This window comes from Stegostoma tigrinum, chromosome 19 (genome assembly GCF_030684315.1).
Source record: "Stegostoma tigrinum isolate sSteTig4 chromosome 19, sSteTig4.hap1, whole genome shotgun sequence".
Taxonomy (NCBI): Eukaryota; Metazoa; Chordata; class Chondrichthyes; order Orectolobiformes; family Stegostomatidae; genus Stegostoma; species Stegostoma tigrinum.
This window is the reverse complement of record NC_081372.1, coordinates 26,251,284-26,276,212: the sequence shown is the minus strand read 5'-3', so window position 1 is coordinate 26,276,212 and position 24,929 is coordinate 26,251,284. Positions and strand designations below refer to the sequence as shown.

General features: G+C 39.6%; 1 protein-coding gene across 3 annotated transcripts in view; it reads left to right on the top strand.

The window, feature by feature from the left end:
- Positions 1-24,929, top strand: part of LOC125461414 (polycomb group protein ASXL1-like) — a 106,756-nt gene that overhangs the window by 33,778 nt on the left and 48,049 nt on the right. For all 3 annotated transcript variants that reach the window (XM_048550163.2, XM_059652786.1, XM_059652785.1), the window contains one exon: positions 11,053-11,161. In XM_048550163.2, coding sequence (XP_048406120.1) covers positions 11,053-11,161 — 109 coding nt within the window. The remainder of the gene's footprint in view (positions 1-11,052; positions 11,162-24,929) is intronic.

The window sequence follows — 24,929 nt, the reverse complement described above, 5'->3', positions numbered from 1 at the left end:
TGAGTATGCTGTCACTGCTAGATTACATGCGAGATTATCTATCGTATGACCAAAGCCGTGTGTGTGAGCTGTACAACAATCTCCTTTCTGACTTCTGACATGTCAGTATTGTTTGACTTCAACAAGTCATGAATCAGTACTTTGAAATCATAACTGCATAGCCATTCTGTCCACAGAGAGATTTTCACACAAATCTTCTTGAATTATCTCCGACCCATTGACAAAGCCATACTTTGAGGCGCCCAGAGAGGGACCAGTAGTACGATCTCTTTGCTCAACAAATCCAACAAAATAGTCAACATAAAAAACCCGACATGGCCTTTGTTAACATGCCAAAGGCCTGTGGCTCCAGATTAGCCTGATGAGTCAACTCACACTAGGAACCTTGGCAGATGTCATCATCTTTCCAGAGGACTGTTGACAGCCATTCATTGGCCAGCTGTCCGGCATTCACCATCAAAATGTGTGGCATTTGACCCAAATTCTTCACCTGTTCATGAGCTGCAATGTAACATATCCATTGCGTTGGTTGGATTCCATCCCCACCCAGTACTTTATAGCCAAACTCCTAAAACGTGAGTTTAGTGCCAAATACTCTCCTGCTGTAAAGGACGCAGGAAAGATTGAAGCTGAAGCAGACAAAACACTAGAACAATAATAGCTTGTATTTAGTTTGAATGTATTACCATTTAAAACATACTAACGTGGTTTGCAGGAGAGTTTTCAAACACTGTATTCCCTGGAGATACTGCTGATGCTGGAGTCGGAGATAACACAGTGTGGAACTCGGAACACCCCAGACCAGGCAACATCAGAGGAGCAGGAAAGCTGATCAAGATGATCAGAGGATTAGATAGGGTGGACAGTGAGAGTCTTTTTCCGAGGATGATGATGTCAGCTTGTATGAGGGGGCATAGCTGCAAATTGAGGGGTGATAGATTTAAGACACTTGTCAGAGGCGGGTTGTTTACTCAGAGAGTGCTAAGGGTGTGGAACGCCCTGCCTGCCAATGTAGTTAACTCAGCCACAGTAGGGGCATTTAAACAGTCTTTGGATGAGCATATGGATGATGATGGGATAGTGTAGGGTAATAGGCTTAGATTAGTTCACAGGTTGGAGCAACATCGAGGGCCAAAGGGCCTGTTCTGCGCTGTAATGTTCTATGTTCTAAGCTGACGTTTTGGGTCGGAACGCTTCTTCAGATATATTCCCTTGCATGTATTCGGGCACGTGACTAATAGCTTGTTCAGTGGGCTAGGTTTCGAGGTTCTTAAAGAGGGGTGAAGAGAAATATGCAGTTTTAGAAAGGAAACTCAAAAACTTGGGCCGAGGTGGCTGAGCATAATCTATAGTGAATACAGATGCTAGGGGCTGTTGATGGAGCAATTAAAAATGGGCATGTTCAGGATACAGAATTGGAGTAGCACTGATACTGCAGAAATTATAGAGCTGAGCATGATTTAAAGATGGAGGGATTTAAGGTCATGGAGCGATGAGGAAATGAATAGAAAACAGAACGAGAAAGGGTGAACAGGATTAAAACAGGCCCAAAAATGTAGTCTCCATTCTGAAACTGTGTGTGACGACAATGTGAAATTGGTTAGTAGTTTTAAAACAACTTCATACCTGCAGTCAGTCTTCAGGCATTATATTAGTTTTCATCATTTGTGTCAGTTGCTGATGGCAACTTGGAGTCTGTCAGAACAAAAATGGCTTCAGGTTTGGTCCTTGTACCATGCTAAATTAACTGATGTTGGCAAAGGTGGTCATAAGGTACAGTTAACTAAATGTTACAGACTAAAAGAACACAATTTGGCATTACTGCATTTGATCATTGTACACAGTTTTGAAATGGAAATGCATGACTGTGTGGAAGTTGAATGCAGTCAAGAGTCAGCCTTTGGTGTGATGTCTCCATCAGAAAACCTGCCAGCGCTCATTGTCTGGATTCACAATGAAAGTCTTTGGAAAAAATTGGCTGGAAAAGAATTGTACATCTGTGCTCAACAAGACTTGACCAGTTTTCTGCTTGTTACACAAGCAAAGTGCACAGAATTGCTATTTTAATTCAGCTTCAGCTTGATTGCAATTTGTTCAAAACCTACTTTAAAAATGGATGAAGTACCTGATGTTTAATCAGGTACTGTAGATAACTACAATTACTCAACATAAGTATGACTTGGAAACTCCTCTCTCTTGGTGAGAAATCTCGGAGAACTCCGAACCAATTTGTCTATTACAAGGAATGATATTCTACAGGAATGCAATAATTTTATGGCACATGTTTAAATTTCTTTGACTTTAAAAGCTGTAATGAATTTTTCAACCATTAAAGTAGTGTATAGTGAGCTGAGAAGTATATTTGGGCTTACAGCTACTAACAGTGTAAATAATGGAGTGCAAGATATTGTTTGACAAGTAGGATGGGCCCTGCAGCTCTGAATGTTTAAACAGATGGCTGCAGTGGTAGGCTTTACAAGGAGTCCTAAAATGGGCTTGGTTTTTGAGGGAAAAATCAGTTGACACAAGCTGTGGACTTGTCACTGAATTGTGCTGTATGAAATTTTAAAACTCTTTTTACCAAGACCCACAATTTTCAAACGTGTATCAGAAATTACATAGCTATTCATTACACAGTGAAACTTGGTAATTGTATATTGATTTTTGGCCAACAGTATAACTGTAAAGCAGGAAATTAGTGTCAACTGGATTTCCTTGTATGTTCAATGTTATTCATGGTATTTCAGTCTTGCCCATGAGGTTCTTGTGGTGTAGTGGTAGTGCTCATATCCCTGAGCCTGTAGACCTGGATTCAAGTCCACCTCCTCTAGAGGTGTGTAGTAACATCTCTGAACAGGTTTGTTTAATGTATCTTATCTTGCTGATGGAATTTGTGGTTTGTTCTCCTTTTGCTTTTTAAAATTGCCAAGCTGTGTTACTGGTTCTTATGAATGTGACGTTTGTGCATTGTCACAATGTAAACTTCAACTTCCTGTATTGGCTGACCACCCAGTTTTCCTTTTGTGTTCTTACCTGACAAAGTTCAGCAGGCTTACGTTTGGGTTTCTGTCAATAAAAGATGAGACCTAGTATCAGGAGCCCTATCAGGTCCTGTTCAAAACTAACAAGCAAGCAATTTAAGAAATTTGTTGACCTTTGCCTTTTTCACAATGACTATTAGTTCCCCCCTTTTTTTGTGCCACTCTCCTTGATTTTCTTTTCAGTTGCGATAAGGAATAAGAAATGCTGTCCTACACTTTTTTTTCTGCTGTTTGTCTCAGGATTGGACTTATCCCCAGAAAATGCCTTGCTAAAATTAGCTTCATACAAAGTTGCTAAAACCTTGACTGCTAGGGAATGCATCTTGCACCTTTGCCTCCTGATCTTAAAAATCCTTAAGTTCTTTTAAATGAGAAATTGATTAAAATTGTCTAAGTGCGTGTAGTTAAAAAGCTGATTTATTGCACATGCCACACAGGTGTGCACACACCCTTTGATTATCAAGTCTTCAGCTGCCTTGATGACATAGTGAGGAAACTTTGTGCTTAATCCCTTTTGCTTTGTTACATTGTCCTGTATCAAGATTAACTCAGTTACAGGCTCCATACTGTTTTGTATAAAACCTTGGCCAATGCAGTGCAGTTCACTTCTAAAGGGTTTGTTGTATGATTGAAAGCATTGCCGTTCAAACCCAATATTGAAGGATGCCATCAAGCATTCACTTTACTTGTCTGTATTTTTTCCTTGTCTGTTGTTGTGCACCCATGAGATGGTAACATGATGATATAAGTGCCACCATCTTTTCAGTGTTCCTTCTGTAGCACCAAAGGTAGTAGTTGTTGACACACTGCTTGACAATAGTGGAAGTGTAGTACCATCTCCTAATTAAATATAGCCATCCTGATTTATCTACGTTAAGTCTGTATATTTAATAACTGCAGCCCATAGATGTTAAGCTCATTGTGCTCCCACTGTTGTCCTGGCTTGAGACATTTGAAATATTGAACTCTAGCCGGACAAACTGGAGTTAAATGAAACATTTAAGTTTCTTGTTCAGTATAGTTAGGTACTCCATCAAAATGCATTTAAGGTTCAAGCAATACAATACAGAATTAGATGTTTAGTTGCAGCTACAGTCCTAATGGACAGATTTTATATTAAATTGGCAATTAAAATTTCTCTTCAGCACAACAGAATTAAATGAACCTACTCCGACTTTGGCCTTGGCAAGCTTGGGGAAGAACAAGAGTTCATATTCAGCTTTTAACATTGATATTTTAGGTCTTTAATATTAACCATAATCAGAAGAACATGAATGAACCACAAGACAGATGTGCTGCTGGAAAACGTAATTTCTCCATCATCATGCAAACCAATTTGCAGTTTGCCAAACAATGTAATCCTATTGGAAAGAATCTCTCTTTTGTCCAATTGCACAGTTAATGTGTGTCACTTGCTTAGTGTATATCCTATGTTGGCCTGGCACAATATTGACTGATTTGTAGAAACCTTGAGAAATGCTCCCAAGATGGTATGAAAGAGGCAATTCCCAAACTTTGACTTTTGATCCTGGTCACATGGATTACAAGCAATTTAAAACCATGTGTTGATATGATGTTGTATTTGTATCATTGCTGCCCTTGTCAGCCTTAGCATTTGTAATCAAGAGATTTGCGACTGCTGTGGATAGGTTTTAGATACTGCACTGCTTCCTGCAAGTAAAGCACACTGCAGCTGTGGCGTACCAGTGGTGTGCAGGACTTTAATATCAAGCCCAACGTCTCTGTTACCAGTGAAAGTAAGCTGATTTTCCTTCACTGTTGATTTTCTTGTTCATTGCTGCGGCAGTACCCATAGAATACTGAGTGTTCTATGTTGTTCCTAATTCTGTCATCCTGAATAATGGATCCTAGATTCTTAGGTCCATCTGGTCACTGTTTTTGTAGCAACCCCAGTAGTTTGCTAAACCACTAAAGAGAGCATTAAGTTCTGTGGGATTGAACTCTTGAATATCTCCATGCTGGGATTTTGACCTGCTGGATACTAATTGTATCCCATAACTGCATCTCGTGTTGAAAATGATGTTATTCAGTATAGTTTGAGTTTTGATGAATATACTTAGTATATGGATGTAAGATCAATCATGTGAGATCTTTCCCAGGCTACCTTTGAATAAATCCTTGCAAAAAATTAATAACAATCCATAACTGCCTGTGTGCATCTCTATTGTATGCCTGCTATGTATTTTTGCTTAGTAGAGCTTTAAAAAGGTGTTCATAGGCAGTGATAAATGTGATGTTAACAGAATTACTGTTTGGAAAAACAAAAAGCTCACTTCTATATGATCGAACGGAAACTTCTGGATTTTACTAACAGTTTACGTGATCTGTGCTTTGAGCATAATTTGGCACTACTAAAATCAGTTCATGTTGAAATTGAAGGTTCGAAGATTTAAATGAACTAATACACCATTTTAGATTCCTTAATGCAAAAATTACCTGTTACAGATACAGAAATGATTTTGACTGTGTATTGTTGCAGACTCTAAAAGTTAAGCTTTTCAAGCACTGTAGTATTGCAAGCTCTTGATGTTGTTTCTCCATTACTGAGTGTTTCTATTACCTTAGTTAAGAAATTATTGAAGATTGGTACTATAACATTTGTTCATAACACAGGTTTAACTGCATTTGCACTCCTCTTGTCCATTAAGACAAAGTTCAGGTCCTAAGATCTTGAATCCCCATTAGTGTTGAAGTCTGTTGAGTTGGGTTTCATGTGATCAATGAAATATGTTGTTGTCCAATCTAGATACCCAGAGTTAGTTTCACAGCCTGTTATGTATTGAATTAAGTTTACAATTGGGTGCAACAGAACATAATGTTTTGAGCACATTTGTTTGGGAAATGCTTAAGTAAATAGAGTAAGTCCTTAAATGTGAATTCTGGTTTGGTGTGTATGCTCAAATGTATTTTTCATTGACTGCATAAACTCTTTAGCAAAGGGAACAAGGTCAGGTCCAAGATCAATCACAATCTTAGTCGCCAAAATTTTCCTTTGCCTCAGATTTTCATTCCATCTGAGGTAGATTTTTAATTTTAAACTGTCTTCCTTGCTACCTTTAACACCTTTCAATAATTCATTTTATGGGATTTTAATGAACATTGCCCCCTGAGGTTCGAAAATAGCATACGTCATGGCTCTAGTCAAAAAAAGAATGAGGCAGAAATCAGGCAAGTACACGCCAGTTATTCTAACATCTATCATCAGGAAAATGCTAGTATCTTTCTGAGGAGAATGAGAAATTCTTGATCCGCTTAGGAAGACTTAGCATGGTTTTGTGGAAGGGAAATCATCTTTTATCATAACTTATTATAGCTCTTTTGAGGATTATGCTAGTGGCCTGGATAAAGGGGAATATTTTTGTGATGCCCTTAATTCCCAAGAGGTATTTGATCGAATACCACATTATTATGATAGATTTCATGGGATGTGTGTGTTGCTTTGGGTGCCAGCATTTGTTGCACATCTTTAATTGCCATTTGAGGACACATATGAGTCTACCAAATTACTGAGAGTTTGAAGTTGCATATAGGCAAAGTTTGCAGATTTCCTTCCTTGAACAATGTCAGTGAAAGTTTTTAGAAAATACTGATAGTTTCATGGTCACTGGTAATAACTAATGTTCAGTTTCAGACATTTTGAATTTAAATCCTGCTGTTTTTATTGTGATCAGATTTGTCTGTGGCCAGGACATAAGCCTGGGCATATGAATTTCCAGTCCATTGACATTATGCCACCATCTCCCATTAATCATAGGTAACTACACAAAACAGAACCTAATGGTATCAAAGAAAATACATGAATCGCATGGATAGAAGGCTGTTTAGCTAACAGAAAGCAGAGAGTTGTGGTAAATGGGTGATTTTCAGTTGCCAAGCTCTAACTAGTGGATTGCTGCAGACATCAGTGTTGAAGCCTCAACTACTTTCAGTTGAAGAGTTGAATGAAGGCAGTCAATATGTAGTTGAGAAATGGTCATTTGAGGACAGATATAAGTCCACCAAATTGCTGAGTGTAGGAAGTTGAATATAGGTCATCAGGCAAGGTTGGCAGATTTCCTTCCTTAAAAGATGTCAGTGAAGGTGTTTAGAAAAACTGATTGTTTCATGGTCACTAGTATTAGTGATGTTCAGTTTCAGATGTTATGAATTTAAATGCTGCCATATGCTGTAAGTCAAAGGAAATGACTGTGGTTAATTTGGGAGGCAGCATAAGGACTCTGCAAGGGTTTATGTGTTGATTAACTGAATTTTAAAATTTAGCAGATGACATAAAATAAGTCCACTTTGGCAAGAAAATTAGGAAAGCAAATTTTATTTTCAAACTGAGTGATTGTAGAATTTGGAAGTGTACTGAAATCTGGCTATCCAGGTAAATGAATCATAAAATTATTATGCAAGTAATTAGGAATTCAAATGAAATATTTGTCATTTATTGCAAGAGCAATGGAATGTACAGGTAAAAAATGTTTGATACAGCTTCACACTTTTTATAGTTGAGATCAATCTCATGTCCTGTGTACAATTTGGTACCCTTTTGAAAAGTGAGAAAATTGCTTTAGAAGCAATTCAGAAAAGGTTCAGGCTACTTATTCCTGAGATAAAAGGATTACTGAGAAAGGATGGGCCTGTGTCCATTGGAGTTGAGCAGAATGAACAGTGATTATCTTGAAACACAAGATCTTCAAGAAACAGCCATGATTCTGTTAGGGAGGGACGTACTCCCGAACGAGTCTTTGTAGTTTATTGCAGTGCATCTTGTAGATATCTCACCTTGCTGTTCCTGTGCATCATTGCTGCAAGGAATGAATGACACCAGGTTCACAAACACTTAAGCAGGTTGCTCTGTCCTGGATGGAGAGTATTCCGTCACTTTCTGACATATGCCTTGTCGATGGTGGACAGACGTTTTGGAGTTATGAGATGAGTTACTCACTGCAGGACTCCTAGCCCCTCATTTTACTGTTATAGTTACCATATTTTTAAAGTTCTGGCACAGATCTGTAGTTTGGGTTGTGGATGAGGTTGTAGACTTGCACGCCGAGCTGGCTAGTCTTTTGTCATCATACTAAATGCCGTCGTTAGTGGAGTCTCTGATGAAGCAACGTTATTCTACTGTGCTTGGACTTTATATTCTCCGGTCCGTTTTAGTAAGGACTGGCCTTTCTGGTTTTGATCAGTGTAGATTTAAATATGGGGTCCAATTCTGTCTGCTTGTTGATTTGAAGTATGGGTAGAGAACCACGCCTCTATGAAATCCTTTGTGTGTCTATGTTTGGCTTGGGCTACTGTGGTTACTTTGTTCCAGTTAAATTGATAGCCTTCATTGTCTGAATATTAAGGACAGTTCATCGTGCTGTTTTGTTGCTAGCTGATGTTTCTGTATTCTGATGGCTAGTTTCCTTCCTGTCTGACTGATGTAATGTTTCTGGCAGTCATTGCATGGTATTTTGTAAACCATGTTGTTTCTGCATGTTGTGGGAATGGAGTCTTTAATCCTTGAGTGTTTGCCATCGTGTGGCTTTGGGCTTGTGGGCTACCATGGTTCGTAGTGGTCTAAGGAGCCTTGTTGTCAGTTCCAATATGTTCTTGATATAAGGCAGTGTGGCCAGTCTGCCTGTTGTTTGTTTTTGTAGGCATCTGTGGATGAAGCTGCAGAGATATCAGTTTAATACAAGGATCTTGTAGAAGTGTTCTTCCTCTTCCCAGCAAAGTTCTGGGGTGTTTCATTGTGCCCTGGCCTGTTTAAATGGTTTTCTAATGCAGCTTTGTTTGTGAACATTGGGCTGGTTGCTGTGAAAGTTGAGAATTTGATCTGTACAGGTTGCTTTTTTGTATCCTGAAGTTTGGAACTCCCCATTGGTCAATCGTTCTACTTTAATATCCAGAAACAGAAGTCGATTTTTGTTTTCTTCTCTTGAGAATTTAATCCCTCTGAATATGCTGTTGATGAGGTGGTGGGTCTCTTCTAATTTGTTGCATTTAATAATGACAAATGTGTTGTCTTTGCACTGGATCCACAGTTGATGTTGCGGGGTGGTGGTTGATATAAACTGATACAGATCAAAACTGGAAATGACAGTACTCACCATAATGGACCAGACAGTATAACTTAGCAGAGTAGAATAACATTGCTTCATTGCAGGCTCCACTGATGATGTCACATCGCATGGTGGCAAAACGTCTGAACAAAAACAAGCCAGCAAAGCAATCAAGTCAACAACCTCAGCCACTGTATTTATATAGCTAGTCCAACTCAGTTTCTATTGTCATAGTCATTCAGCATATGACAGACCCTTCGGTCCAACCAGTCCGTGACGAACATAATCCCAAACTAAACTAGCCCCAGCTACCTGCTTCTAGGCCATATCCCTCCAAACCTTTCCTATTCATGTACTTGCCTAAATGTCTTTTGAATGTTGTGATTGTGCCCACATCCATCATTTCCGCAGGAAGTTTATTCCACATGCAAACCACCATCTGTAAAAAAAAAATTGCTTCTCATGTCTGTTTTTGTAAATCATCTCTTCTCTCTCACCTTTAAAAAAAAGTGTCCCCTACTCTTGAAATCCCCCTTCCTTGGAAAAAGGCAACTACCATCAACTCTATCTGTATGTCTCATCATTTTATAATCTTCTGTCAGGTCGCCTGTCAACCTCCTGCGCTCCAGTGAAAACAGTCTCGACCTATTCAGCATATTTGGTTGTAAGTGTTTTTCCTGAGTCACTAGACTGTGGAATTCAGAATGCCCTCTGAAGCACAAAAGAAACAGGATCATAGAATATTTTTAAAGCTTGAGTTTGATCCTTCATTGGCTAGGGAGTCAAAAGGTGTAGGCAGAAAAGTGGATTTGAGGCTACCATAGCTCAACCATAAACTGATAAAATGCATATTGGTCTTGAGGGTCCAAATGACCCAGCACTAATTTGCATGTTTCTGTTCACTAGAATAAGACTATTTCATCTTGGATTAGGGAAAAAAAGTGGCAGATTAATAGTGAATATCAACTTGTTGACTTGCATCCAAGGTTAAAAATGAGCCTGTTACTAACAAAGTAGGCAATTTTATTGTCATATCACTGTTTAAGGTTATTTTAGCATTGCGTAATCTGAAACAACTGTACTCTGATGAAAATAATGTGACTTAATCGATCCTCAAACACTGGCAATGTCATAAGAGCCAGAATAAAGCCTTGCATTGCAATTTAGTTACAGTGATGGATATATCAAAACTCAGTTGTCCAACAAACATGCCGGAGAAGCATGTTAAGTGCCAAAGAAAATTGATATATAAAAAGAACTGAGTGAGAAAAGCTTCAAACAAATCTCTTGTGCGATTTCATCAGTAAATGGTATGGCTATTCAAAGTGTTGGGCAAATCTCAAATCTTTCTTACATCCTCAATGATAGTGGGATAATTGCAGATGCTATACTCATGTCCTGTGCTTAAGCTAATTATGAAGAGATGAAAAAGGAATGTTTCAAAAAACAACAGGCGTTTCTGGAAAAGCTCTGGAGGTGTGGTAGAATCTATGAAGAGAAATCATAGTCAACATTTTGGGTCTGATGACCCTTCTTCAGACATGCATGTTCTGAGGAAAGGTCACCAGACCTGAAATGTTTACTCTGATTTCTTTCACAGATGCTGCTGGACCTCCTGAGCTTTTCCAGAAACGCCTGTTTTTGTTTCTGATTTACAACTTCTGCAGTTCTTTTTGGTTTTAATTAAGAAATGTTTCAATCGCAACAATTCGTCTGACAACTGAAGCAACAGTGAGGGTTAATGGAAATCAAGGGGTTTAACAATTGCAAACAATGTCTCCAATTGTTAAGTTATTTTCTTTATAAAAATGAATTTTTATATTTCATCTAGCTGGTATCTTTTACATCTGTAAACATTTATAGTGAAAATAGCCATTTGGAGCAAAATGTGCCAATCTGAATTTTATTTGAGGTATTTACGTAAAATATGCTTTTCAATCTATTTTATGTAGTGGAACTTCTCCCTTGGCATGTCTGAATGCTATGCTTCACACTAATTCTCGTGCAGATGATGGAATGTTTTACAGACTTCCAGGGCGGATGGGTCTTTATACATTGAAGGTAAGAACCATTGTACTGATTTGTTGCTTTCCAGTTAAAATATTAACACATCTTCTGATTTAGGATTTACCTTGCAATGTGTCAGTTGAATGAAGAATCTTAACTCCAAGACTATAGGTTCACACAGTTTGAGAAACAAATAATTACATCACCAATAATTAACACTGATTAAGTTGCTGGGGCTTCAAGGGCCAGATTACTGAGATTTTAGGGCAATTTTTAGCCTACAGACCGGAGGTTGGACACAATACACTCCTGACTCGATTGCTTCAATATATCACTTCTTAAATCATTTATGTCCTCACTGTTCCCTTCAAAAATGTTGTATAAACAGTGCATAGGTTAAGATTGTTGATAAACTTGCTCTTCAACTGTAGCAATAGGGCAGATCAACAGCAGTAGGTAGTGATAAGATCTTCTGAGGGCATTGACGTTTGGAGAACAACTCTTCTTGATATCCTTAGAGGTACAGACCATGAAATCGTAGGCGGCTGTGTGTATAATCCAAGTTTGAAAGTTAAAATCATGCTCACTATCTGTTTTGACCATGATGTTATCCTTTACCAATGATTATGAGGCATGGAAATTAAAATAAGGTGTCTCTCTTGTTTTCCAAGAGGGTCTATGTCCTGCAAATCCATCATCCACTAAGCCATGCAGATCGCTGTCATTACCATGTAGCTGGAGAAAGCAGACATCTCCTCAGGATTCCATTTCAATATCATCACACAACCATGTATGCAGTCAGATCACAGTTTTGATGAACTTGAGGCTGTGACAGAGCGTCTGCATGAATTACATGTCCCGTTTGCTTTAAGGTGTAATTTTAAAGCTCCCAAAAGACATTATTTGTCCAATGGGAAATTTTGATTTTGATTCTGGTCCCAGATAATTCTGCAAGGTTTGGCGATATGTTGTGTCGTGGAATGTGTGGAATATAGACCAGAATGGTGGAAACTGTTGGTTAGAGTAGTTTGATTAGGGAAGGAAAAGAATATGTGATGCAGAGGTGTGTAAGTCAGAGGTAAGAGAGGGGTTGTTTAGTCGATGGGAAAACTGTTGTGCTGTCCAATACCACGAATTAATCCTTGAAAATGTTTCCCAGATATAGAAACAGCGTCTCTGTTTTATTAAAATGTTGTTGAGAATTGGTGAGGGAAAAAAATTGGAAAAAAGCAGCTTCAAATTTGGAGAGAGGAGACACCAAAATATTGAGAGGCAGAGGTAAAGAAAACCTTTTGTAGTGATTGATTGATTGCTTGATTCTATTAGTTGAACTCACTGGGAACGTGGAACTGTATGATTCGATGAATGCTGAATCTGATAGAGAGCCAAATTTCAATTCATGAAACAGAATAAGACTAAACAGTTCAACTTTTTCCCTGAAGGCTAAGGGTTGCATTGATTAGCAATGTTCAATGTGGATTTAGTAACCAAATAATGTAGCTATTGAATAAATACTGTGTACCATTGATGTAAACTGGGAACACTGGGGAGAATTGACCTAACTTTGGACAAATCTAATTTGAAACAAAAGGATGACCTATTGACCACGGTGTGGTAAATCCTATGTGAAAGTGAACAGACCCATGAAAATGTTTGTAGTTATCAGACATGTTCGCACATTGTTTAAATGTGCCAAATGCCAGAAGTACTCTTGAAATCTACGGAACTGATGGTTCAGTAAAGGTTTTTGTTGTAGAGAGAGATTTTTTTGTTTTATTTATTTATTCATGAGATGTGGGCATCACTGCCTAGGCCAGCGTTTTATTGTCTGTCCCTAATTACCTAGACAGCAGCTAAGAGTCAACCAGATTGCTGTGGATTTGGGGTCATGCAGGCCAGATCAGGCAAGGATGGCAGATTTGTTTCTCTGGAAGAAATTAGTGAATCAGATTGGTTTTCCAACAGTCAACCACCATGTCATCGTTATCATTTGATCATTAATTCCAGATTTTTAAAAACTGAATTCAGGTTCCGCCATCTGTCATGGTAGAATTTGAATTTGAATCTGGGTCTGTGGAATTAATCGTGTGGTGATAAGACCAGGAGGCCCTCGTCTCCCCTTGTATCTGTACTGCTGAGTCGACAAAATGACTTCTGTAGCAGCCTTCCTGAAATAATAATTTTCAGATTTCTGTGGAAGATGAAGTACTTGCTCAGGCATCATTTTGAGCTAGTCCCACTTGCCTGCGTTTGACCCATATCCCTTCAAACATTTCTTATCCTTGTACTTGTCTAAAAGTCTTTTAGACATTGTAATGTACCCGCATCTACCATTTCCTCCAGAAGTTCATTTCATACACAAACCATTCTGTTTTAAAAATAATTGTCTCTTGTCTTTTTTAAATCTTTTCCCTCTCACTTTAAAAAAAATGTCCCCAGTCTTGAAATTTCCTGCCCCGGGAAAAGATAGATGCCATTTGCCCTATCTATACCCCTCATGATTTTGTAACCCTCTGAGGTCATCTCTCAACTTCCTGTGTTCCAGTGAAAGAAGTCCCAACCTATTCAGCCTCTCCTTATAACTCATCCCTCCATGCCTGGCAATGTCCTGGTAAAGCTCGTCTGAACCCTCCCCAGCTTAATTATATCCTTCCTATTAGAAGGTGATGATGGTAATCCATTATCCAGCGCATGCATATCTGTGGAATGCTACATTGCTGATTATGCTCTTCAGTTCCTATGGTTCTGCCATCTATTTAAAGATATTTGTCGGTTGGTTAGCTCATTGGCTGAACAGCTGTTTTGTTTTGCCAACTGTGTGTGTTCAATTCTTGCACTGGCATAGGTTACTATGAAAGATTCCCCTCCTTATTATCTCCCCTTGATTGAAACGTAGTGATCCTTAGGTGAAGCCACCAGCAGTCTTCTCTCTCTAATGAGAGAGCAGCCCGACTGCCTAGTAGCACTATGACAACTTTACCCGACAGTTATTCAAAGTGGTGGAAGCTGGAGGTGGTGTTTTGCATGGATTATTGCTGGGACCACTGTTAAGAATTTATATTCACAACTTGAACTTTGGAATTAAAGGAAACTTACAGTAATAGCTGGAAGCTTTGGAGGTCATCTTCTTTATGACTCCCTAGGTTTTGAAGTCCAGGGTTAATAGGTGACTGCCAGTACAGGGAACCATAGTCTCATTGAGTGGCTGTCATTCCAGTGTTTTTCTTCTTTTGTAAAGAGTAGGTGATCTATACTTCGCATTAAACGGTTGACCTTGTGGCCAGAAAGTGTCCAAATTGGTCTGTATATTCCAGTTTTTCTTTCCATAAGGCTACACATCTCTAATTCGGGACTAACTTAGAATAATTGCACTATTCAGTAAATGTTATGCTATTACTGAGGTGAGAAAAGTACGATTTCTGAAAGGTAGAATTGAAAAGTAGTGAAGTTCTCCCAAACCTGCATAGAACTGTGGTTCACCCACACTGAATGGAGTGTGCAGTTCTCATTACCATACTGTAAAAATAGTACAAAGGTACTGGCGAAGGTGCAGAAAAGATTTATGAGGATGACACCAAAAGTGCAAATTACAATATCATGAGATCGACAGTTCGATCTTTACGCTGTTGCGAAAAGAATGCTAAAGGATGACCGAATAGAGATCTGGAAAATTATGAAAGGTTTTCAGTGAGTGTAGAGAGCAGGCTTCTTTTTTATGGATAGAATATCTAGAAACTACTAATGTAAGATAGTTACCAACGAATCTAATAAAGAATTTGGAAAAAACTTATTATCCAAAGAGTGCTAAGAATTTGAAATTCTACCATAAGGGTTGGTTGAAGTAAATTGTGTAGAAGCATTTAAGGGGAAACCAGACAAGCATAAAGGAGTAGGGGAATAAAATGTTACAATTAAAAGGGGAAACTTGAGTGCAGCAGGTACACTGGCATGTGCTAGATGTCCTCTCTCGCTGAAGTAAATATGGTATTGATCTCTGAAGATCATTCCTTCCTCTCCTCTTTTCCCCAGTTGTACTTCGTGATTTGTTTTCTTCTGGTTTTTCGGATGATCGTTTACCATTAACCATGATCATTCAGATGAATATTAACATGCACAAATTTTTATATCACTGGATAAAATGTAATGTGTGCTGTTTCCCTTTGAGCCAGAGAGACAGATCAGACTGGGTTATGTTTTCATGGATTCTAATCTTTTCAACTTACCCTCAATTTTGTGCAAATGGCCTGCCGATTTGAATGCTGCCAATGTAACATAGCTATCCAAGACAGGAAACAGAAAGCTCAAATTTAGACTTAAATCTTTGATTACAAATGCAAGAGTCCATTAAGAAGGTGATAAAAGGACATACGGAGAAACCATAATGTAGTCAGACAGAGCCAACATAGTTTTGTCACCCTTTCACAAAACCTGTGCCTTTAAGAGTGATAACAAGGTGTAGAGCTGGATGAACACAGCAGGCCAAGCAGCATCAGAGGATCAGGAAAGCTGACGTTTTGGGTCTGGATCCTCCTCCTTTCTGATGAAGGGTCTAGGCCCAAAACGTCAACTTTCCTGCTCCTCTGATGCTGCTTGGCCTCTGTGCTCATCTAGATCTACACCTTGTTAATTCAGATTCTCCAGCAATGGCAGTTCCTACTAACCCTTTGAGAGATGTCTCCTGTCCTGTTTCTCTTGTTGAGTGATGTTGCCACAGTGGTGCCAGAATTTTTCCTTCTGACATGCAGTTAGTAAACAACTTTTGACCTCTTCCTACATTTTTCTTTAAATGAGGCACAGCAATCATGATTGGACAGGGTTAAGGCTCAAACAGGACCAGGAAGGTTTTTAGTTTTTCATTCAGTTAGTTGAAGGTCTGCTGAAGCTGAAAGCTTGAGCTCTCTTCTGCTAGAGTGTAGACAACAAGGCTTCCGTTTAAAAATCAAAATGGGTAGTTTGTTTCTTTCTTCTGGACTGGAGAGAGACAGCATGTGAGAACCCTAACTGTTTTTAATAAATTGCCTTACCAAGGGTGTGTTTATGGGATGCTATCTATGATGGAACAGTTGATGATCAGTGGTTAAAGAATACAATATCTTCTTAAGTACTTCAGTAGAATTAAAGTTATGCCGGTTCTTTTTGTTTGTATTTTAAACATGTTGTAAGAATAAAATGTGTTTTGCTTAAAGCCTAGTGGTGGACCTATCAGATTACATCTGGAACACAGCGTCTTACACTTGTCTTTAACCAAATATAAACGCTAGGGTGTAGGCTATTCTGGCCCAGAACAAAAGGGAAATCATGTTCGAGTATCGGAGTTTGGACAGCAGACCATCCAGTTTGGTTGAAGGAAATTAGTGCATCTAGTATATTTAGATTTTAAAAGGCATTCTTCAAGATACCATATATTGCACAAAGTGGTCATTGTATTGGGAGTTGATATATTGGAGTAGATGATTGACTAGTTAACAGGAAACAATATTGGGATAAATAGCTCATTTTCAGTTTGCATACTGTGGTTAATTGGAATGTGGTTGGGATCAATTCTGGGGCCTCAATTATTTAGAATCTAAGTTAGTAACTTGACTGCATTGTAGCCAGATTTTCTAGTGGTAGTAAGATAGATATGGAAATGAGCTGTGAGGAGACAAGATAGAAAGAGATATGTATTGATGAATTCGGCAAAAATTGGCAGATCAGGATGTCCACTTTGGCAGATAGAAGAATATAACATTATTTTAATGGAGAGAGAAATCACACTTTGCTGTAGTGCAGTGTGTTCTGAAAATCCTTGTACACAAATCTTGGAAGGGTCAGTCGAGATAAACATGATTTTGAGGTACCATTGTTGGACTGGGGTGGAGGGACAAGGTCAAATGATGCCAGGTTATAGTCCAACAAGTTTATTTGAAATCACAAGCTTTTGGATTATTGTCCCTTCAGGTGAAGCAGGAGCGAAGCACACAGCACAGAATTTATAAGCAGAGAGGTCAATTGGCAGAGATTTATTTCTTTCTATTCACTTTGTGGAGTGTGGGTGTCACTGGCTGGCCAGCATTTCTTGCCCATCCCTAGTTGCCCTTGAGAAGGACGTGGTGAGCTGCCTTCTTGAACCATTGCATATCTCCTGCTGTGGGTTGATCCACAATGCTATCAGGGAGGGAGTTCCAGGATTTTGACCCAGCGACAGTGAAAGAATGGCAGTATATTTCCAAGTCAGGATGTTGAGTGATTTGGAGGTGGTGGTGTTTCCATATATCTGATGCCCTTGTCCTTCTAGATCGAAATGGTCGTGGGTTTGGAAGGTGCGGTCTGAGGATCTTTGGTGAATTTCTGCAGTGCATCTTGTAGATGGTACACACTGCTGCTACTGATCATCGGTGGTGGAGGGAGTGGATGCTTGTGGATGCCAGTCAAGCAGGCAGCTTTGTCTTGGATGGTGTAAAGCTTCTTGAGTATTGTTTGGGTTGCATTCATCCAGGCAAATGGGAAGTATTCCATCACACTCTTGACTTGTAGATGGTGGATAGGCTTTGAGAAGTCAGGAGATGAGTTACTCTCCACAGTATTCCCAGCTTCTGGCTTGCTCATGTAGCCAATCTGTTCATGCGGTGAGTCCATTTGAGTTTCTGGTCAGTGGTAACCCCGCAGGATGTTGATAGTGGGGGATTCAGTGATGGTAACACCATTGAATGTCATGGGCAATGGTTAGATTGTCTCTTACTGGTGATGGTCACAGCCTGGCATTTGGTGCAAATGTCACTTGCCATTTGTCAGACCAAGCCTGGATATTGTACAGATCTTGTTGCATGTGAACATGGACTGCTTCAGTATCTGAGGACTCACAAGTGGTGCTGAACATTGTGTAATCATTGGCGAACATCCCCACTTCTGACCTTTATGGAGGGAAGGTCATTGATGAAGCAGCTGAAGATGGTTGGGCCAAGGACACTACCCTGAGGGCCTCCTGCAGAGATGTCCTGGAGCTGATATGATTGACCTCCCACAACCACGACTGTCTTCCTATGTGTTAGGTGTAACTCCAACCACTAGAGTGTTTACCCCCTGATATCCATTGATGCCAGTTTTGATTGGGCTCCTTGATGCCATAGTCCGGTCCAGTTGTAGCCATGATGTTAACAGCTGTCACTCTCACCACATTGCTGAATTCAGCTCTTTTGTCCATGTTTGAACCAAGGCTGTAATGAGGTCTGAAGCTGAGTGGCCCGGGCAGAACCAAAACTGGGCGTCGCTGACAGATCATACAAATGGTGTGCGTGGAGTGCCGACAGGCTGAATAATGCAGGTGATCAGGAGTAATGCATTTTGAATGTTTAGTGTAGGAAGAAAATATACAGTAAATGGCAGAACTCATGGTAACATCAAAATATCTATGTATACAGGTTCACAGTTGCTGGAAAGTGACAACATAAGTAGATAATACAGTCAAGTAGTTTGCCTTTGTCAGTCAGAGCATAAGGTATAGTAATTGACAAGTCATGTTGCAACTGTATAGAACTATAGTTAGGTCTTATTTGAAACATTACATAAAGTTGTGGTCACCACACTGCCAGAAGGATGTGGAGGCTTTGGAGAGGGTACAGAAAAGGTTCACCAGAATTTGGTACATTTTCGCTTTAAAGTCAGAAACCGGTGGGGGACCTGATGGAAGTTTACACAGTTATGAGAGGCATTGACAGAATGGATAGTTAGTCTTTTCCTCAGAGTGGAATTTCACTTACTAGGGGACATAGATTTAAGGTAAAAGGAGGAAAGTATAAAGGAGATGTGAGAGGCAATTTTTTTTTGGACAGAAGGTAGTCAGTGTCCGGAACACACTGGTAGAAAGGTGGTAGAATGCAACACTTAAGCGGAATTTTAACAGAGATATGAATAGGCAGGGAAGAGGATGATACTGACCACAAGAGGTAAAATGTTTTTCGCTTGAAAAGGCATCATGCCTCATGAGCATAGGGTGGGCCTATAGTCATGAGGGCTTAAAAAGTGAGATGTGATCTTATTGAAATGTATTCTGAAGGGACTTGAAAGGGGCAGATTTTTAAATTCAGATTTAAGGTTTTTTTTCATAATTGGTCATTCCCGATGTTGTATTGTTGAATCCACTATATCATTCATAAACTTGGCATTTAAGGTGTCCATCTCAAGAGACCGTCAATGCTAATTAATTCATTTTTGTTCCATAATATGTTACAAATGGTATGAATGTTCTGAAGAGAATTTTAAAAGGAGTTTACAGCTGTTAATATAGCAATTGGATTGTGAAACAGTGTGTTAAGCTCTGAACTCTTGCTGCAGTAATTCTGTCTTTAAATAATCTTGAGCAAATTCTCCTTGTATCCAGCATGCAGTTCCTTGTGTATTGTATGTGTATAATGTATATCGTTTTAAGATCTGTTAATTAAGAGAAAATGGAGTATGATTTTAATGTGTTTGCTGGTGTTCATGCTCCATTTTTATTTGTTCAAACTATAATACCCAGAAATCGGGTGACCTATTGGTTACACTTATTGGGCTAGTAACACAAAAGTTGTGGATGTGTCTATGAAACGCAAGACTCATTGGCAAGGACAGTGTCCCAAATAGCTGTTGAGAAGATCGTAAGCTGCAGTCCACATGATGCACGTCAACCCAGAGTGCTGCTATTAGACTCTCTGTTGAATTTTTTGCGACAATTTGAAAATCTGCTAACGTCTGTCTTAGCCTCCACATAACCCACTACTTGATGCTAATGTTCTTGCCAACCTGCTTTCAATGGTCTTAATGTTCATCTTCAAATCAGTGAAGAAGCAATTAGGATGGTAATAATCAGTTAGATGGCTTAGTGGAAATAGCCATATTAAATTCTAATCTTGACCCAGAGTTGTCAATTCTAATCTTGGTGCAGCAGCACCCCTTTTGTTGAACTCTGTTTGCATTGATAGAACTGTTCTTCTCGGGGGTCATTCAAACTGCCATCTGGTCCCTGTGCTTCAAGTTCTGTCTACTGATAACTTGGAAGAAATAGAGGGTTCCCCTGTGGCAAGTCTGATGTTCAGGAATCTGAAGAATTCATCTTGGTTGCTGAACATGAGGAAATTTTCCAAGTCCTGGAAGCTTCTAGACATCGAGACCCTAAATTATCAATTCTAGCTCATAAGACTGATGATCCTGATTGCAAGAAAATGACAACATGACCTGTGAGCCAGCAAAAGTAAACCATGTAAAGCTACAGCATATGCAATTTTATTTGCTGTTTGAACTTTATATACAGATGGAAGGATATCAGTGTAGAGAAGTGCTGTGACATCGATAACTAATGTAAACTCATTAAATCCTGAGAAAAAATGAAGAAATGTTGCTTTTTAATTAGGAAAAGAGCTGTTCATGATATAAAAATAATGTTTTTCTTGATTATTGAGATTTCTTCATCCAAAGAATGACCTTGAAATAGCACGGTGGCTCAGTGGTTAGCACTGCTACCTCACAGCCCCAGGGACACAGGTTCAATTCCAGCCTCGGGCGACTGACTGTGTGGAGTTTGCACATTCTCCGTGTCTGTGTGGGTTTCCCCTGGGTGCTCTGGTTTCCTCCCACACTCCAAAGATATGCAGGTTAGGGTGGATTGACCATTTAACATTGCCCATTGTGTTCAGGGAGGTGTAGATTAGGTGTGTTATGGGGGGTTGGGTCTGGTGGGATGCTGTGAGGTTCGGTGTGTACTTGTTGGGCCGAAAGGCATGTTTCCACACAGCTTATTTTGTTCTATTCTATTCTATGAACTTCAAAGTATCATAAATGCAAACCACCCGGAGTTATTTCTAGTGCTACAGTGATTCTGTTGGGTTTCTAGATGAATAACTAAGCTAGCTTTTCATGTCTAAAATTTACCTTAAAATTGGGAAATTTTAAGCTTCAAAAAAACAAGCAGACATTTTTGTTTGTAGCATGTAAGAAAGTATCTCCATGACCTTACGTAATGCCCTGCAGCTGATCTTCCTTCCTGTCACTCCGTGGACAAGGCACAGAAACTGGTATGTATGCACGGTGGCCGTGGAGTTTGCCTTCAATTTGATGCAACCTAATTTTCCTTTCATAGTTTGTTTTTGTTTTGGTCTTTTTTAATCTTTTATCCTCCATCTGGAAGTTGTTCTGTTTTGAAGCATAACATATTGATTATTACGTTCTTATCATTCAGCTGCTGGATTGTAATTGGAAGTTAACTGATGTTCAAAATGTTGACTGTTCTCATAAATTGACAATTTGGCCTATCAGGCCTGTACCATAGTATTTCTTTGTGGTGCACCCAGTTTTATCTCACTCCCTTACACCTCATGTCCTCTATATTGTCATTTAATTTACAAGAAAATAACCCCACTTTACTGGAATACATGGGAGTCCCTGTGTCAGAGTTTTTCTTTTATTCCATCCATTTCCACTTCTCACCACATTTGTTTTATTTTAGAAACAAAAACAAAGAACAATACAGCATAGAAACAGGCCCTTTGGCCCTCTAAGCCTGTGCCAATGCATTTTGCTGTTCCACATTAAAACTGTCTTCGAACACAGGATCCATATCCCTCTATTCCCTTCCTATTCATGCATTCATTCAGGTGCTTCTTCGATGCTGCTGTACTGTCTGCTTCCATCACCACTTCTGGCAGTGCTTTCCAGCCACTCGCCATCTTTTGTGTGAAAAACGTGCACATCTCTTAACTTCCACCCCTGCACCTTGAACCTGTATCCCCTAGTGACTGACCCCGCTATCCTGAGAAAAAGCCTCATACTTTCTACTCTGTACGTGCCATTCACAATCTTATCAACTTCTGTCAGACCACCCCTCAACCTCCTGCATTCCAGTGAAAACGAACACAGTGCCCTGTGTTAGGCAGCATGCAAGTAAACCTTTTTTGTACCCTCTTCAAAGCATTCACATTCTTCTGGTAGTGTAGTGACCAGAACTGTATGCAGTATTCCAAGTGTGACCCAAATAAAGTTCTCTAAAGCTGCAGTATAACTTGCCTATCCTTGTACTTAATGCCCCTTTCAATGAAAGTAAGCATGCCATAGGCTTTTTTTTTGACTACCTTATCCACCTGCGCTCTCACCTTCAAGGATCTGTGACTGTATATCAGTATTCCTGAGGGTTCTGCCATTCACTGTATAATTTCCACCTGTACCTGACCTTCCACAATACATCACCCCACATTTGTTTGGATTAAACTCCATGTGCCATTTTTTCTGCCTATGCCTCCAACTGATCTTTATCTTGCTGAACGTCTGACAACCCTCCTCACTGTCGTCAACTTCACCAACCTTTGTATCATTTGCAGACTTAGTAATTACACCAGCTAGGTTTTCCTCCAAATTATTTATGTAGACCACAAACAGCAGAGGTCCCAGTACTGATGCCTGTGGAACACTGCTAGTCATAAACCTCCATTCTGAAAAGCAGCCTTCCTCTGCTACCATACACCTCCTAAGCCAGTTCCATATCCATCTTGCTAGCTCATCTCAATACCATGTGACTTTCTCTTAAATGAGTCTGCCATGTAGAACCTTGTAAAAGGCTTCACTGAAGTCAATGTAGACGACATCAACTGCTTTTCCCTCATCAACCATCTTCGTTACCACCTCAAAAAAACACGATCAAGTTAGTGAGGCATAACCTTCCCCACACAAAACCATGTTGTTTATTGTTAATAAGTCCATTCATTTCTAAATGCACATGTATCTTGTCCCTGAAAATCTTTTCCAAAAATTTCCCTACCACTGATGTGACGCACTCAGCTCTGTAATTTCCAGATTATCACTGCTACCCCTTTTTAACCAATGGAATTACTTTGGTTATTCTCCTGTCTTCTGGGACATCACTTGTGGCCAAACAGGAGGCAAAAATGTTGGTCAGTGCTCCAGAAATTTGTTACCTTTCCTCCCTCAGTATTCTGGGATACATCACACCAGGACCTGGTGACCTACCTACCTTAATACTTTTAAGACCTGCAATACCTCTTCCTTTTTAATAGCAACTTGACTGAGAAATTTGGTACTCCATTCCCTGAGATTATCCTTCACCAATTCCTTCTCTTTGGTGAATACCAACATAAAGTATTCATTTCGGACCTCACCTACCTCTTCTAGCTCCACGCACAGACACCCTCCTTTTATCCTGGAGTGGACCAATCCTTTCCCTGGCTCCCTCCTGCTTTTTATACATGTTTTCCATAAAATCTGTTTCGCTAATGACTTCTCATGACCCATTTTAGCCTTTATAGTTCCTTGTGTAATTTCTTTGCTACTTTCCTTAAATGCTTCAAGGGCTTCATAAGTTTGCATCCTCCTAAACCTTATGTCAGTTGCTTTTATCTTTTTGACCAAGGTCATAACATTCCTGGTCATGCATCACAGAACTTGCCATACCTATCCATCAATCTCGCAAGAATGGACCACTCCTGAACTCTTATCAACTGCTGTTTGAAATACTTGCACGTAACTCATGTGGATTTATCCTCAAACAGCCACCTCCGATCAAAATTCTCCAGTTTCTGCCTAATATTGTTGTAGCTCACCTTCCCTCAATGTAACAACTTCACCCAAGGACTGCTGCTGTCTCTATCCATGAGTACCTTAAAACCCACAGCATCATTTTCACTCCTCCTGAAATGCTCTCCCCCTTACTTGGCTGGGCTCATTTCCCAAAACCGGGTCTGGTATAACCCCTTCCCTGGTTGGACTGTTCACATACTGTGCCAAGAAACCCTCCTGAATGGTCCTTACAAATTCTGTCCCATCTAAGCTCCTAGCATGAAGCGAGACCCAATCAATATAGGGGAAGTTAAAATCGTCCACCACAACAGCACTGTTGTTTTTATATCTGCCTACATACTCTGTCCTCTATCTGCCACTGGCTATTGGGAGGCCTGTAGTATAACCCCCAGCATGGTGACTTCACCTTTTCTATTCCTGACTTTTAGCCACATTGCCTCCCCACATGAGTCATCTGATGTATCCTCCCTCTGAATAGCAGTGACGTATTCCTCTACCAGTGACTCCCCACCCATTTTACATCCCCTTTTGTCACACCTGAAACACCTATATCCCTGGGACATTTTGCTGCCAGTCCTGTCCCTCTTTCAGCCAAGTGTCTCTAATTGCAATAATGCCATAGTTCGAAGTACTAACCAAAGCTCTGAGTTCATCTACCTTACCTATTAAACTTACTGCATTGAAATACAGGCATTTCTGACCACCTCCCCTGCTCTTTTCAGTGATGGTTCCCTGATTGTTGTTATTCTTCTTGGTCATGTTTGCCTTGGTTTCTACTGCTTCCTCAATTCCTGCATCATGTTTTTAATTGTGTGTCCTTAAGATACCTTGTCACTGACCAGTGATGAGTTTGTTACTGTTTACCATACAGTACAGCCTTTTATCTGAGGATCACAACATGTCACCCATGCTATTTACACTTTGGGTAAAAGAAATCCATAATTTTATCTAGTCTCGCTTCACAATGTGAATAATTGCTAGCACCACCTTAGTAACAGTGAGGCGAATGTGCACTTACAAAGCATTTATTGTAGAAAATGTAACAACACTAGTGTCTTCAAAAATGAACACGACAATCTATTAGGAGTGTTATCTCAAGCATGGGCAACCAAGTGAAATTTAAAGATGGTGTTGAAAGAAACTATTTGAATATTTGACCTTTTCCTTTTGTTTTTATATCCTTCTTGATGTTGTTTGCCCAACATTGTGCACAGCATGTATGTAATCTAACTAGGTTTCCTTTACAAGTTCTGTATTCCTCCTTCAGTTTGTGAAGAAAATG